We start from the raw sequence: 13,733 nt of genomic DNA, 5'->3' as shown, positions 1-13,733 counted from the left end.
TTATCTATGTGTGTAAAGAGGTGCTAGGCCTGCTGAGTTTTTCCAGGTAATTCTGTTTTTGTTAGGCAGAGACTGGTTCGCTCCGTTGTATGCAACTAGGCTCTCCGTGATATCACGACTTTAATAAAGACTTCCTAGACAAACCTCCAGGTTCTGAGTGTTCACTCCGTTTTTCTGCGACAGATTCTGTGGTGACAAGTGGTCCTCGTGTTTTTATCTGAGACAGGCCTCAGCCCAGTCATTTGCCCCGAGTGTTGATGTGATGGTTCAAGCGAAGAGATGCCGGGTACCGGGAGCAGCAGGAACAATAAATAAAACGAAGGTGTCAGTAAATACTGATATAGTTTATTTGTATCTAGTTCCATTTTTATAAATTCTGCTGAATGTGGCCCTCACCCAGTGTCAGGATATTGGATCAGAGCCACCATGGAAAATGAATTTGACACTGGTGAGATAGACAATGTCAACCGGATCCTCAGTATCTCTAACCTCCTCCAGCCCCACAACCCTTCCTGTAAATACAAGGTGGTGTTCTTGGATTACACCCTGAGATAGACAATGTAATTATATTTTAACCTTTATTCTTCAAGTAAAGTATCTCTCGTCGGGCTGTTCTCAAGGTTGCGCAAGATGAAACCAAACAGTGATTTATTTGTACTTCTTGCAGTTTAGTTACTGTATTCACTGCTCATGATGTGGTCTGCTCTACATTGGGAAGACCAAACACAGATTGGGTGATCACTTTGTGGAACAACCTCCGTTCAGTCTGTGAGCTTGACCCTGAGCTTCCGGTCACTTGTCATTTTAATTCTCCGCCCCACTCCCACTCTGACCTCTCTGTCCTTGGCCTCCTGCGGTGTTTCAATGAAGCTCAATGGGGACTCGAGGAACAGCAGCTCATCTTTCAATTCGGCACTTTACAACCTTCCACACTCAACATCGAGTTCAGCAGTTTCTGCACCAACAGTGAGTTGTCAGGATCTGGAACATTCTACCTGGAAAGGTGCTGGAACCTGATTCTATCAGGAATTTTAAAAGGGAGTTGACAGGGATTTGGGATTGAGGAACTTACAGGGTTACAAATAGAAAGTGGGTGTGTGGGACGAATACAACTGCTCTTTCAAAGAGACAGCACAAGCACAAAGGGTTGAATGGCCTCCTTCTGTGCTCTAAGTTTCGATGATTCTAGGAGTTGGCCATTTAGCCCCTCGAGTCTGTCCCACTATGCAATCAGATCACGGCTGATCTGTGACCCTTTGTCTCCTGTCCCTTGATTTATACCTTGTGTTAGGAAGGATCTATCAATGCCAGATTGAAACTGAACATTGATCAAGCATGAACTGCTAATTCAGGAAGAGAATTCCAAACTTCTCCCAACTTTTTCTGAAGAAGATTTTCCTAATCTCATCCCTGAAAGTTCTGGCTCTAAGTTTTAGACTATGTTCCTCAGTCCTGGATTCCCCAACCAATGGAAATTGTTCCCTTCTATCTACCACACCATGTCCAATTTATATCATGAAAACTTCGAGAAAATCCTCCCCAAACTTCTAAATTCCAGGGAATACAAACCTCGCCGTGAGATGATGAATATTGGCAGAATGAATAGGGTACTCAATGGTACAGTCCTAAAGGGTGTGTAGGGACTGGGGGACCTGGGGTTGATGTGCATACACATTTGAAGGCGAAAGGACATATTGAGAGAGCAGTACGCAAAATATATGAGATCGTGGGCTTCATAAGCAGATTTAATGTGTATAAACACAGGGAAAATAAGCTGACCCGTCATAAAGCTCTGGTTAGGTCACAACAGGAGTATTGCATCCAGTTCTGGTCTCCACACTTTAGGAAAGGGGTGAGGGTCCTTGAGAGGATGCGGAGGAGATTTACCAGAATGGTTCCAGGAAGAAGGGAATTCGGTTACAAAGTGAGATTGGAGAATCTGAAGTTGTTCTTCTTGGAGTTACAGAGTTGAGGGGAGATTGGATAGAGGTGAACAAGATTGTGACAGGTTAAGATAAGGTGGACAAAGAAAATGTTGTTTCCATCTGGTGATGGTACAAAGATTAGGGGGACACAGATTCAAGGTTATGGGCAAAAGATACAGGGCAAATGCAGGGAGGAATATTTTACACAACATGTGGTAATAACCCAGAACTCACTGCCTACGAGCAGGCTGGAAGCAGACATGATAAATGCTTTAAAATTAAATTGGACCAGCATTTAAGAGAAATAAACATGCAGGGGGTTGAAGACACAGCGGGGCAATGAGACAGACTGGACTGCTCTACAGAGAGCTGGCATTGACTCAGTGGGCTGAATGGCCTCTATCTGTGCTGTAATTACTCTGATGCATTTGTTTGACCACTCCTCATAATTTAACCCTTGGAGTTCAGTTGTTATTCAGGTACATCTGCACTGCTCTCCCACTAAGGCCAATATGTTCTATCCTTCCTAAAGTGTGATGCCCAGAACTGAACACAGTATTCCTGTCCTGATGAAATTTCATGTTGACTCGAAACATTAACTCTGTTTCTCTCCACAGATGCTGCCAGGCCTGCTGAGTACTTCCAGCATTATTTATTTTTATTACAGTGGTTCAGGTGCAGTCTAACCAGGATTTTGAAAATGTCGGTGCTTTTCCCACAAACAGAACAAACCTTTTTCCTTCCACAGTCAAAGTCCGATGATATTCAGGACCTGAGGAATCGAGTGACTCTGTTAGATCTTGATGTGAAGTTTGGTTTGAGTTTCCCATCTGCAAATCCGTCCCATTGAAAATCCTGTACAAAGGACATTATAAAAATCCATCCCTGTCAGTCCAGGATAGAAATTAAGAGACAAACATTTCTCTGGGTTGGAGTTTGCTGTGTGTAAATCCTCCCCTTCTAACCCCCTGGAAAAGGAGTTTCCAAACACTGGGTGTAAACTGGGCTCCGGGAGTTTGTAATCCGGGTTTGGAGTCCTACACCGGGTGTTTCCGAATCCTCCCAGTCCACCCTCCGGCTCCATTCATCTCCTGCACTCGGCCCTTTCTCACCCGCTGGACTTTCAACCCGGCCGCCTTGATCCCGATCCCCACCCGCGCTGCGCATGCTCGAATTCAAGCCCGGCCACGCCCCTCATTCACTCCGATTGGCCGGAGGAACAGCCGCTCCCGCTGGTCCTCCAGGCCCGCCCCCTGTCCCTATTGGTCCGGAGCTACCGTCAATCATTGTCAGCTGGAGCATGTGTAGCGCGTGAAATCAGGCGTGAGGAGAACTGGAGCGAGCGGATTTAAAATGCGGGATTTACAAAGACCGAGTGCGGACTGAGAGCTGGAAAAAAAGCCCGTGAGCATAGATAGGGCTGGCGGGTGAGTTGGGAGGCTTTATGAATTCACGGTCTCTGTCCTAAACCCTCAATAAGGAACCATCCTTCCAAACACAGATTAGGCAATTTCTCCGGAAGTAGGCCCGAGTTAACGGCCGCCAACTTTGTAGGGGGCAAGGAGCAGCAGAGCGCATGTGCGGTCACCATCTTTATAGAGGGCAAGGCGCAGCAGAGCGCATGTGCGGTCACCATCTTTATAGGGGCAAGGCGCAGCAGTGCGCATGTGCGGTCACCATCTTTATAGGGGGTAAGGAGCAGCAGAGCGTATGTGCGGTCACCATCTTTATAGAGGGCAAGGAGCAGCAGAGCGCATGTGCGGTCACCATCTTTATAGGGGCAGGAAGCAGCAGAGCGCATGTGCGGTCACCATCTTTATAGGGGGCAAGGAGCAGCAGAGCGCATGTGTGGTCACCATCTTTATAGCGGGCAATGTCCAACAGGGAGCATGCGTGGGCGCCATCTTTACAGAGGCTGCAGGCCCGGATGAATGACCCGCAGGAGGGACAATAAATCAGAGATAGAGTTTGGTGTGAAATCAATGGGTTGTTGTAAAACAGGAGATCAGGGTAACAGTCAGAAACAACAACAGCTTCTATTAACATCATAAATCATCCCAGTGAGCTTCACAGGGAAATTATAAAATAAAGTATAACATTCAGACACAGAAGGAGGTGACCAAAATACTTAAATAGTCGCTTGTTTGTACAGAATTTGATTATTACTGAAAAAAGAGACAAGCTGTCAAAGCTTTTCCTGTTGCACTCACCAGGACAGACGCAAGAATCCCAAATTTCAAAGGGAACCACAATTTATACTGCACGAGAAAAGGGTGCTGATTGGTTGGCCCGTTGGCTCTGATTGGTTGTTGCCATGGACAATACAGCCAGGAGCTGTAATCCCCTCTGCTTTTGTTTAATTCCACAAAAGACCCCGTGCCTGGACTTGTTCCTTCTGCCTGCAGAGGCCAGGTCCCTGTGGATGAACATATGTAGCTTCTAGCAAGTGTAAGTGAGACACATTACAAGCCTGACTGATAATTTTTGAAATTTGGTATTCTTCCCTCTATCCTGATGAGTACAAGATAAAATGTTTTGACAGAATGTCTTTTTTTATTAATACTAAGTTGTCTTAAAGGGGGAAAGTGTGGTAGACAGAGGGAGAGAATCTCAGAGCTTGGGGTCGAGGGAACTGAAGGCACGGACACGAATGGTGGAGAAATTAAAACAGGGAATGCTAGAATTAGAGCAGTGCAGATATCATAGAGGGTTGTGGGTCTGCAGGAGCCACAGAGAGGAGGCCATTGGGGGATTTGAAAACAAGGATGAGATTTTTAAAATCGAGTCGCTCCTTGAACGGGAGCCAAGGAAGGTCAGGGAATGGGCCTAGCTGTGAGTGAAGACACAGACAGCAAAAATATGGATGTCTTCAAGGTTACGGAGGGCAGAATGTGGGAGACCAGCCAGGAGTGTGTTGGAATGGTCAAGTCTGGAGGTAAAAATGGCTGTGATAAGGGTTTCAGCAGCAGATGAGACACTCCTGAGACAGGGGTGGGGTCGGGTGATATTACGGAGGTGGAAACAGGCGATCTTAGTAATGGCACAGACATGAGGTCAGCAGCTCATTTCGAGATCAAATGTGACACCGAGGTTGTGAACAGACTGGTTTAATCTCAGACCGTTCCCAGGGAAAGGGATGGAGTTGGTATCTGGGAAATGGAGATTGGAGCAGGGACTGAAAACAGTGTCTTCAGTCTTCTCAGTGTTTAATTGGAGTTAATTAGTCATCAGGAAGAGAAGCAGGAACCAGAATGGGCCATGAGACTGATCCCAGGTTTAACTCAGTTAGAGAGGGAGAGAAGGAAGGAAGGAAACTCTGGGACATTGGGAGAAACCACCTTCATAATCGCTCATTAAATCTCCACACAGTTAGTTTTGAACACAAGGTTAACATCTGCTATTCTGTCTGGTCGGTCAGGGGGTTTCAGATTAATGTTTTGTCACGAGTAATCACTGAGGTGAATGATCAGACATATTGTCAACTCCAATTATAGAAATTTGTTAAAAATATACAGAAAGAATTGTCCAAAACTCTGTTTGGATTTCAGCACAGGGAGGAGGGAGAGTGTGGGGGATGGGGATTTGCAGCTTTGGGGGAACAAGAGAGGAAAAAATGTTCCATAGAATTGTCTGTTCTGAATTTCTATCCTGTTCTTACAGTGATGGATCTTGTAAACTCCTTTTACAGATAATTAGAAGGGGAGGATTTTCAGGCAGGAAACTCAAACCAAACATCACATCAAGATCTGACACAGTCACTCGATTCATCAGGACCTGAATATCATCACCTTTGAATGTGGACGGAGAAACGTTTGTCTGTTCTGTCTGTGGGAAAAGATTTCAAACATCAGTGTGACTGGAAAAGCACCGAGACACACACACACCCGAGTGAGAGTATCCCTGTGAACTGACTGTGGAAAGAGCTTTAACCAGTTACACAGCCTGAAATAACATCACACCATTCACAGCAGGGAGAAACTGTACACGTGTTCTCTGTGTGGACGAGGCTTCAACTGATCATCAAACTTAGAGAGACACAGGGACACCTGGACCACGGAGAAACCGTGGAAATGTAAGGACTGTGAGAAAGGATTCAATCGTCCATCCGAACTGGAAACCCATCGACGCAGTTACACTGGGGAGAGACCGTTCACCTGCTCTGAGTGTGGGAAGGGATTCAAGCGGTTATCCCACCTGCTGACACACCAGCGAATTCACACTGAGGAGAGGCCATTCAGTTGTACTTCCTGTGGAAAGAGATTCAGGACTTCATGGAACCTCAAAGTACACCAGCGAATTCACACTGGAGAAAGGCCTTTCACCTGCTCCGAGTGTGGGAAGGGATTCACTCGGTCATCCCACCTGCTGACACACCAGCGAGTTCACACTGGAGATAGGCCATTCACCTGCTTTGAGTGTGGGAAGAAATTCACTCTGTTATCCCACCTGCTGACACACCAGCGAGTTCACACTGAGGAGAGGCCATTCAGTTGAACTTCCTGTGAAAAGAGATTCAGGACTTCATGGAACCTCAAAGTACACCAGCGAATTCACACTGGAGAGAGGCCTTTCACCTGCTCCGAGTGTGGGAAGGGATTCACTCAGTCATCCCACCTGCTGACACACCAGCGAATTCACACTGCAGAGAGACCATTCACCTGCTCCCAGTGTGGGAAGGGATTCACTCAGTCATCCACCCTGCTGAAACACCAGCGAATTCACACAAGGAGAGGCCATTCCGCTGCACTTCCTGTGTAAAGAGATTCAGCCTTCATTCCACCTCAGTGTACGCCAGTGAATTCACATGGGAGACAGGCTGTTCACCTGCTCGGAGTGTGGAAAGGGATTCACTCATTTATCCAACCTGTTGAGGCACTAGCGAGTTCACAATGGGGAGATGCTGTTCACCTTCTCCGAATGTAGGAAGGGATTCACTTAGTCATCCCACCTGCTCAGACAGCAGTGAGTTCACAAGTGTCTGCAGAGGTTGGATTCTGCTGTTATTGCTGCTGTTAATCACATGCGGAACTGAACTGTGTTCATTCTGACAGTTTTGGTTTGTTTCTATTGCTGTTCATAATCCCTGTAACTGGGCTGAAGTTTAATATCTTGAAGTCTGTTAAATAAATCAGTTTTGTTTCATACTCTCAGAATGTCGAGTCCTTGATTTCTCCAGGATAAGAGAAGACTGATTGATGTCCTGTTCCTAATGGCTCCATTTTTGGATCTTTTCTCCTCTCTTAACTCTAGATTCTTTCAGTTCTCAGACCTTTGGTTACTCTCATGGATACGTCCCAGCTCCCCACAACTCCCAGAGAGCCTTGGGATCCAGGGAAGTATCAGTGTTAAAAACAGAAAATGCTGGAAATAACCGATACTTTTCCAAGTGCCAATTGATTTTCTCCCAGATTATTGTCTCCAGCCTTTCCCCACAACTGATATGAAGCTGATTGTCCTAGAATAGCTGTGTTTTTGAACAGGGGTGTAACATTTACAATCTATCAGTTCTTTGACACCACTACTATATAAGGAGGATTGGAAGATTGTGACCAGAGCCTCCACAAGTTCCATGTGAAGGATGCTGTCTCTGACAGTGCAGCAGTCCCTCAGTGTCACCCTGGAGTGTCAGCCTAGATAATGTGCTCAGGTTTATTAATATTTCCTCTTGTTATTGATGTGGGTCATTAAGAAACAATGGACTCTTATGATGTCATCCAGTCCCAGTGCAATGATGTCATCCAGTCCCAGTGCGATGATGTCATGAAGACTATTAAATACCAGCGGAGCCTTAGTGGTGAAAACAGTTTTGTTCGAGATGGCAGCAAGTCCATTACTGATAGATGTGGATTATGAAGCTGAGCAACACGTACAGTATATATCCCATCTCCTGACACTCTGCCCCCACCTCTCGACACACTGCCCCCATCTCCCAACACCCTACCACCATCTCCTGACACTCTGCCCCCACCTATTGACACACTGCGCCAATCTCCCGACACTCTGCCCCCATCTCCCAACTCCCGACATGCTGCCCCATCTCCCGACACTCTGCCCCATCTCCCGACACACTGCCCCATCTCCCAACACTCTGCCCCCCATCTCCCGACACTCTGCCCCCATCTCCTGACACTCTGCCCCCGTCTCCCGACACTCTGCCCCCATCTCCCGACACACTGCCCCATCTCCCGACACTCTGCCCCCATCTCCCGACACTCTGCCCCCATCTCCCGACACTCAGCCCCCGTCTCCCGACACGCTGCCCCATCTCCTGACACTCTGCCCCATCTCCCGACACTCTGCCCCCATCTCCTGACACGCTGCCCCCATCTCCCGACACTCTGCCCCATCTCCTGACACTCTGCCCCATCTCCCGACACTCTGCCCCCATCTCCTGACACTCTGCCCCCATCTCTCGAGCAGCCCGTCTCTACCTCTGCTGAACCCACACAGGATGCACCATGTTGAAACCAGAGGAAAGGCCTGGGTGAGAAATTTTAATTCACCAAGGGTGTGCACATGGGGGTTTGACAAAATATTAAGTTTCCTGTTTTTAACAAGGACACAGAAAATGTATTGATTGGGACCACTTCCAGCTCTTGTCCATTCTGACATCCCGTGGGCCAGCTCACCCTCTCACTGGGTTCATGCTGAATGTCAATCCAGGCTGGGAGCCATTGGGTGGATGGGCAATGGGTGGATGAGTGGGTGAAGGAATGTTCAGTTCACAGGGAGGGGGATGGGGGAGGGGGGGTTGGTGCTGGTGGTGGGAAGTGTTCATTCTGAAGGAATCCCACCTGAAACAGTGACCACTAACTTATCACTTTCCAATGGTGATTGACCTGATGTTTATTTATCCAGGTTTGTTCTGTTCAGTATTTATATATTTTTTTATCTTTGCTAAAACATATTGTTCTGACACTGAAATACAGAGAATTTTAATTATGTTAATGTCAATCTCCATCGAGTGCACAGGAGGACTCAACTGGTCAAAACTTTTTATGGTATCAATAAACAAAAATCCTACAAGATGTTTTTTTGGGGAATTGTTTTTCTCTGAGACCAGGGATGGTCAAACTATGTCCCAAAGTTCAGATTTGGGCCTTGAGCCTGGGCTATGGGGCCCACATACATGGAGCACCATTACCAGATGTCCTTCATCCCCGATTTTAATCACTCCACCTTTGGTGGCCGTGCCTTCAGCTGCCTGGACCCTAAGCTCTGAAATTTTCTCCCTAAACCTCTCACCTTTCTCATTCACTTTCCCCCTTTCAGACACTCCTTATAACTAACCTCTTTGACCAAGCTTTTGGCCATCTGGCCTAATATGTCCTGCTCCTGTGAAATTCCTTGGGACATTTTACCATGTTAAAAGCTTGATATAAATAGAAGTTGTTGTTGTTCTTCACAGTATCACATTATCTTTACAGTGTAGAAGGAGGCCAATTTGTCCATTGAGTCTGCACTGACTCGCTGAAAGAACATTCCACCTAGTCCCACTCCCCTGCCTTATCCCCGTAACCTTGCACATTCTCTCTCTCCATGTAACAATCCAATTCCCTATTGAATACCTCGATCGAACCTGTCTCCACCACCCTTTCAGGAAGTTTGTTCCAGAATCCAACCACCCTCTGGGTGATTTTTTTCCCCTCACATCACAATTGCTCCTTTTTTCAATTATTTTGAATCTGTGCCCTCCAGTTCTTGATGTTCTCTTGAGTGCGAACATTTTCTCACTACCCTGTCCCCACCCCTCAGGATCTTGAATACGTCTATTAAATCTCCTCTCAGCCTTCCTTTCTCCAAGGAAAACAGTCCTAACCTCTCTAATCTATCCTCATTGCTACAGTTCTTCATCCCGGGAATCATTCTTGTTAATCTCCTATGGATTCTCTCCAAAGCCTTCACATCCTTCCTCAAGTATGGTGCCAAGAACTGGACACAGTACTCCAGGTGAAGCCTAACAAGTGTCTTCTACAAGTTCAACATGACCTCCTTACTCTTGTACTCAATACCCATATTAATGAAGTCTAAGATACTAAATGCTTTATTAACTGCTCTCTCAACATTCCCTGTCATCCTCAATGACTTAAGTACGTACACACCGAGGTCCCTCTGTTTCTGCACCTCCTTTAGAGGGTCTCCCTTTATTTTATGCTATCTCACCATACATTTCCTGCCAAAACAAATCACCTCACACTTCTCTGCATTGAACTTCATCTGCCACTTGTCTGCCCAATCCACCAACATGTCTATGTCCTTTTGAAGTTCATGACTTTCCCTATCACAGTTGACAACATTTCCAATCTTCGTATCATCCGCAAATTTTGAAATCATGCCCTGCGCACCACAGACTAGGTGATTAATATATATCAGGAAGGGCAGGGGTCCCAACACTGACCCCTGAGCAATTCCACTACAAACCTTCCTCCAATCTGTAAAACAAACATTTACCACTACTCTCTGGTTCCTTTCACTCGGCTAGTTTCTTATCCAAGTTCCTACTTTCCCTTTTATTCCATGGCCGAGAATTTTGCTGAAAAGTCTTTTGTGTGGCACCGTATCAAATGCCTTTTGAAAATCCATATACACATCAACGTTTCCCTTATTAACCCTTTCTGCTACCTCCTCAAAACACCCCAGCAAGTTAGTTAAACATGATTTTTTTCCTTGATGAATCCATGCTGGCTTTCTTTAATTGTCCTGCACTTGTCTAAGTGATGATTGATTTTATCCCATACTTATTGTTTCAAAAGTGTCCCTGCCACTGAGGTCAAAATGACTGGCCTGTAGTTGCCAGCTTTATCCTTACATCCCTTTTTGAACAAGGGTGTAACATTCACAGGTCTCCAGTCCTCTGGCACCTCTTCTGTGTCTGAGGAAGGCTGGAAGATTATCACTCGTGCCTCTGCACTTGTATTGCCTCTGTTCTTGCTGTTCAGTGAGACCTGACCACTAACTGAGTGAGTGAGTCTGTATCAATGTAACTCAGATAGACACTGCTTGTTGGAACAGACCTGGGGAGAAGGAAGCTTTGAATTAGCCACTAGAATTTCTGTTCTCCACAATTGGGAATAGGGAATGCTTTCCAAACATTCAAAACGACGAATCAAGTCATTAAAGAGCATTTGTTTTTAGCTGAATTATTTGCTAGAATTAGAGTGAAGGAGTGGGATTGACCCACAGCCTGAGCCACCACTTTAAGGACAGGAAGAGAGAATCTGGAGAGGGGAAAAGAATTAGCAGGTGACTGGGCACTGAATCTGGAACAATGAGCAGAGAGAGGGAGGAGTGTGTGGGACAGGGATTTATAGATTTGGGGGAAATGAAAGGAGAAAGAATATTCCATCGAAACTAGAATTGTCTGTTCTGAATTTCTATCCTGTACTGACAGTGTTGACTTTTGTAAACTGTGTTTACAGGGGATTAGAGGGAGAGGATTTTCAGATGGGGAAACTCAAACCAAAAATCTCGACAAGATCTTATAGAATCACTGAATTCATAAATGACCAGCCTTTGATTATGGAAGGAGAAGTGTTTGTCTGTTCTGTCTGTGGGGAATTTTCACATCATAATTTGACTGGAAACTCACCAAGACACATACACCTGAGTCAGAACATATGTCGGGGTCAAACCTGACATCACTTGTGCAAAAAGTCTGGTTTAGTCTCAGACAGTTGCCAGGGAGAGGAATCGAGTTGGTATCTAGGGAATGAAAACAATGGCTTTGGTCTTCCCAATATTTAATTGGAGGAAATTTCTGCACATCCACCATTGAATATCAGACAAACAATCTGATAATTTAATAAAAGTGGAGAAGTGGAGAGAGGCGGTGGTGAGGTAGAGCTGGGCACTGTCAGTGTACATGTGATAACTGACATTGTGTTTTCAGAAGATGTCGCTGTGGGGAACATGTTGATGAGAAATAAGAGGCCAAGGCTGGATCCTTTGGGGACACCAGAGATAACTATGGGAAGGGAAGACATTACAAGTGATTCGCTGACGATGGTTAGATAGAGAAGAATAAAACCAGGAGAGAACAGCCCCACCCAGCTGGACGACAGTGGAAAGGTGTTAGAGCAGAATGGTGTGGTCAACCCTGTCAAAGGCTACAGACAGGTAGAGAAGGGATAGTTTCCCTTTGTCCCAGTCACATAAGATGTCATTGGCGCTTTGATCAGTGCTGTTTCAGTACAGTGGCAGGGCAGAAACCTGATTGGAGGGATTCAAACATAGAGTTCTGGGAAAGATGGGCACGGATTTGGGAGGTGTGAACATGTTTGAGGAGTTTGGAGAGGAAAGGGAGGTTGGAGATGGGACAGCAATTTGTAAGGGCAAGGCCAAAGGTTTGTTTATTGACGAGGGCTTGATGATGTCAGATTTGAAGGAGAGAGGGACAGTAACTGAAGAGACATTGACAATCTCAGCGAACATGGGGAAGTTGGGTGACCAGCAGTTTAGTGGGAATAGGGTCAATGGAGCAGGAGGTGGGTCTCATGGACAAGATGAGCACTAAGGTGGCATGAGAGGAAATGGGAGCGAAACTAAAGAAAGCTGTGGCTTCAGGGCTCAAACAAGGGGGATCTTTAGAGACAGTTTGTCCCGGTGGGCTAGTGGAAGGGAGGGAAGCAGCAGAGGCAGCTGATCAGATTGTTTCAATCTTAGTGCCAAAGAAGCTCCATGAGCTCCTCACACTTGTTGTTGGAGGTGAGGATGGAGGAGACGGGGAGAGAGGGAGAGCACTTCAAAAGGACCTAATTTGTATGTTTAACACAGAGCTGATTTATTTGACTTTATTCAGAATAATAATGGCTATAACTGGGTTGGAGTTTATTAACATTAGTAGAAACAGATCCCAGTCAACTTGGTTCAGTCTAGGATGTGAATAACCGCAAAATCCATTCACTGTTGTCACTTGTGAATTCGCTGGTGTCTCAGCAGGTGGGATAACCTTCTCACACTCGGAGCAAGTGAATGGTCTCTCTCCAGTGTGAACTCGCTGGTGTGTCAACAGGTTGGGTAACTGACTGAATCCCTTCCCACACGCGGAGTAGGTGAACGGTCTCTCTCCAGTGTGAACTCGCTGGTGTGTCAACAGGTTGGGTAACTGACTGAATCCCTTCCCACACGCGGAGTAGGTGAACGGTCTCTCTCCGCTGTGAACTCGCTGATGTGCAGTGAGTTGAGATGACCACCTGAACCCAGTCCCGCATTGAGAGCACCTGAATGGTTTCTCGTCACTGTGAACACGTTGATGGGACATCATTTCCCCGGAGCTTTTATAGCACTTCCCGCAGTCTGAGCATTTGAACGGTCTCTCCCCAGTGTGAATTCGCTGGTGTTTCAGCAGGTTAGTTGAATGAGTGAATCCCTCCCCACACACTGAGCAGGTGAATGGTCTCTCCCCAGTGTGAACTCGCTGGTGTGTGTGCCAGCAGGTCAGATGTCTGAGTGAATCCTTTCCCACACGTGGAGCAGGTGAACGGTCTCTCCACAGTGTGAAGTCGCTCATGTTTCAGCAAGTTGAATGGCTGAGTGAATCCCTTCCCACACACGGAGCAGGTAAATGGTTTCTCCCCAGTGTGAACTCGCTGGTGTGTCAGCAGATGGGATGAACAAGTGAATCCTTTCCCACACATGGAGCAGGTGAATGGTTTCTCTCCGGTGTGACTGTGCCGATGAGTTTCCAGTTCAGACAGGTAATTGAAACCCTTCCCACAGTCTCCGCATTTCCATGGTTTGTCCCCATTCTCACTGCATTTATGTTTTGACAGGCCTGATGATCGGCTGAAGCCTCGTCCGCACACAGAA

The 13,733-nt window shown here is 46.4% G+C and overlaps 1 protein-coding gene and 1 long non-coding RNA gene across 2 annotated transcripts in view; one reads left to right on the top strand and one right to left on the bottom strand.

Annotated features, from left to right (window-relative positions):
- The window catches only part of LOC144698290 (uncharacterized), a 493,807-nt gene that overhangs the window by 136,964 nt on the left and 343,110 nt on the right, over positions 1-13,733 (bottom strand). The window lies entirely within an intron of this gene.
- The window catches only part of LOC144698548 (uncharacterized), a 71,791-nt gene that overhangs the window by 20,505 nt on the left and 37,553 nt on the right, over positions 1-13,733 (top strand). Inside the window, 1 exon segment of the mRNA XM_078570481.1 lies at positions 6,071-6,596. Coding sequence (XP_078426607.1) covers positions 6,071-6,596 — 526 coding nt within the window.

Source organism: Cetorhinus maximus, chromosome 23 (genome assembly GCF_964194155.1).
Source record: "Cetorhinus maximus chromosome 23, sCetMax3.hap1.1, whole genome shotgun sequence".
NCBI lineage: Eukaryota > Metazoa > Chordata > Chondrichthyes > Lamniformes > Cetorhinidae > Cetorhinus > Cetorhinus maximus.
Note: the sequence above shows the minus strand (reverse complement) of the source record. Positions and strands in the feature narration are given on the sequence as shown.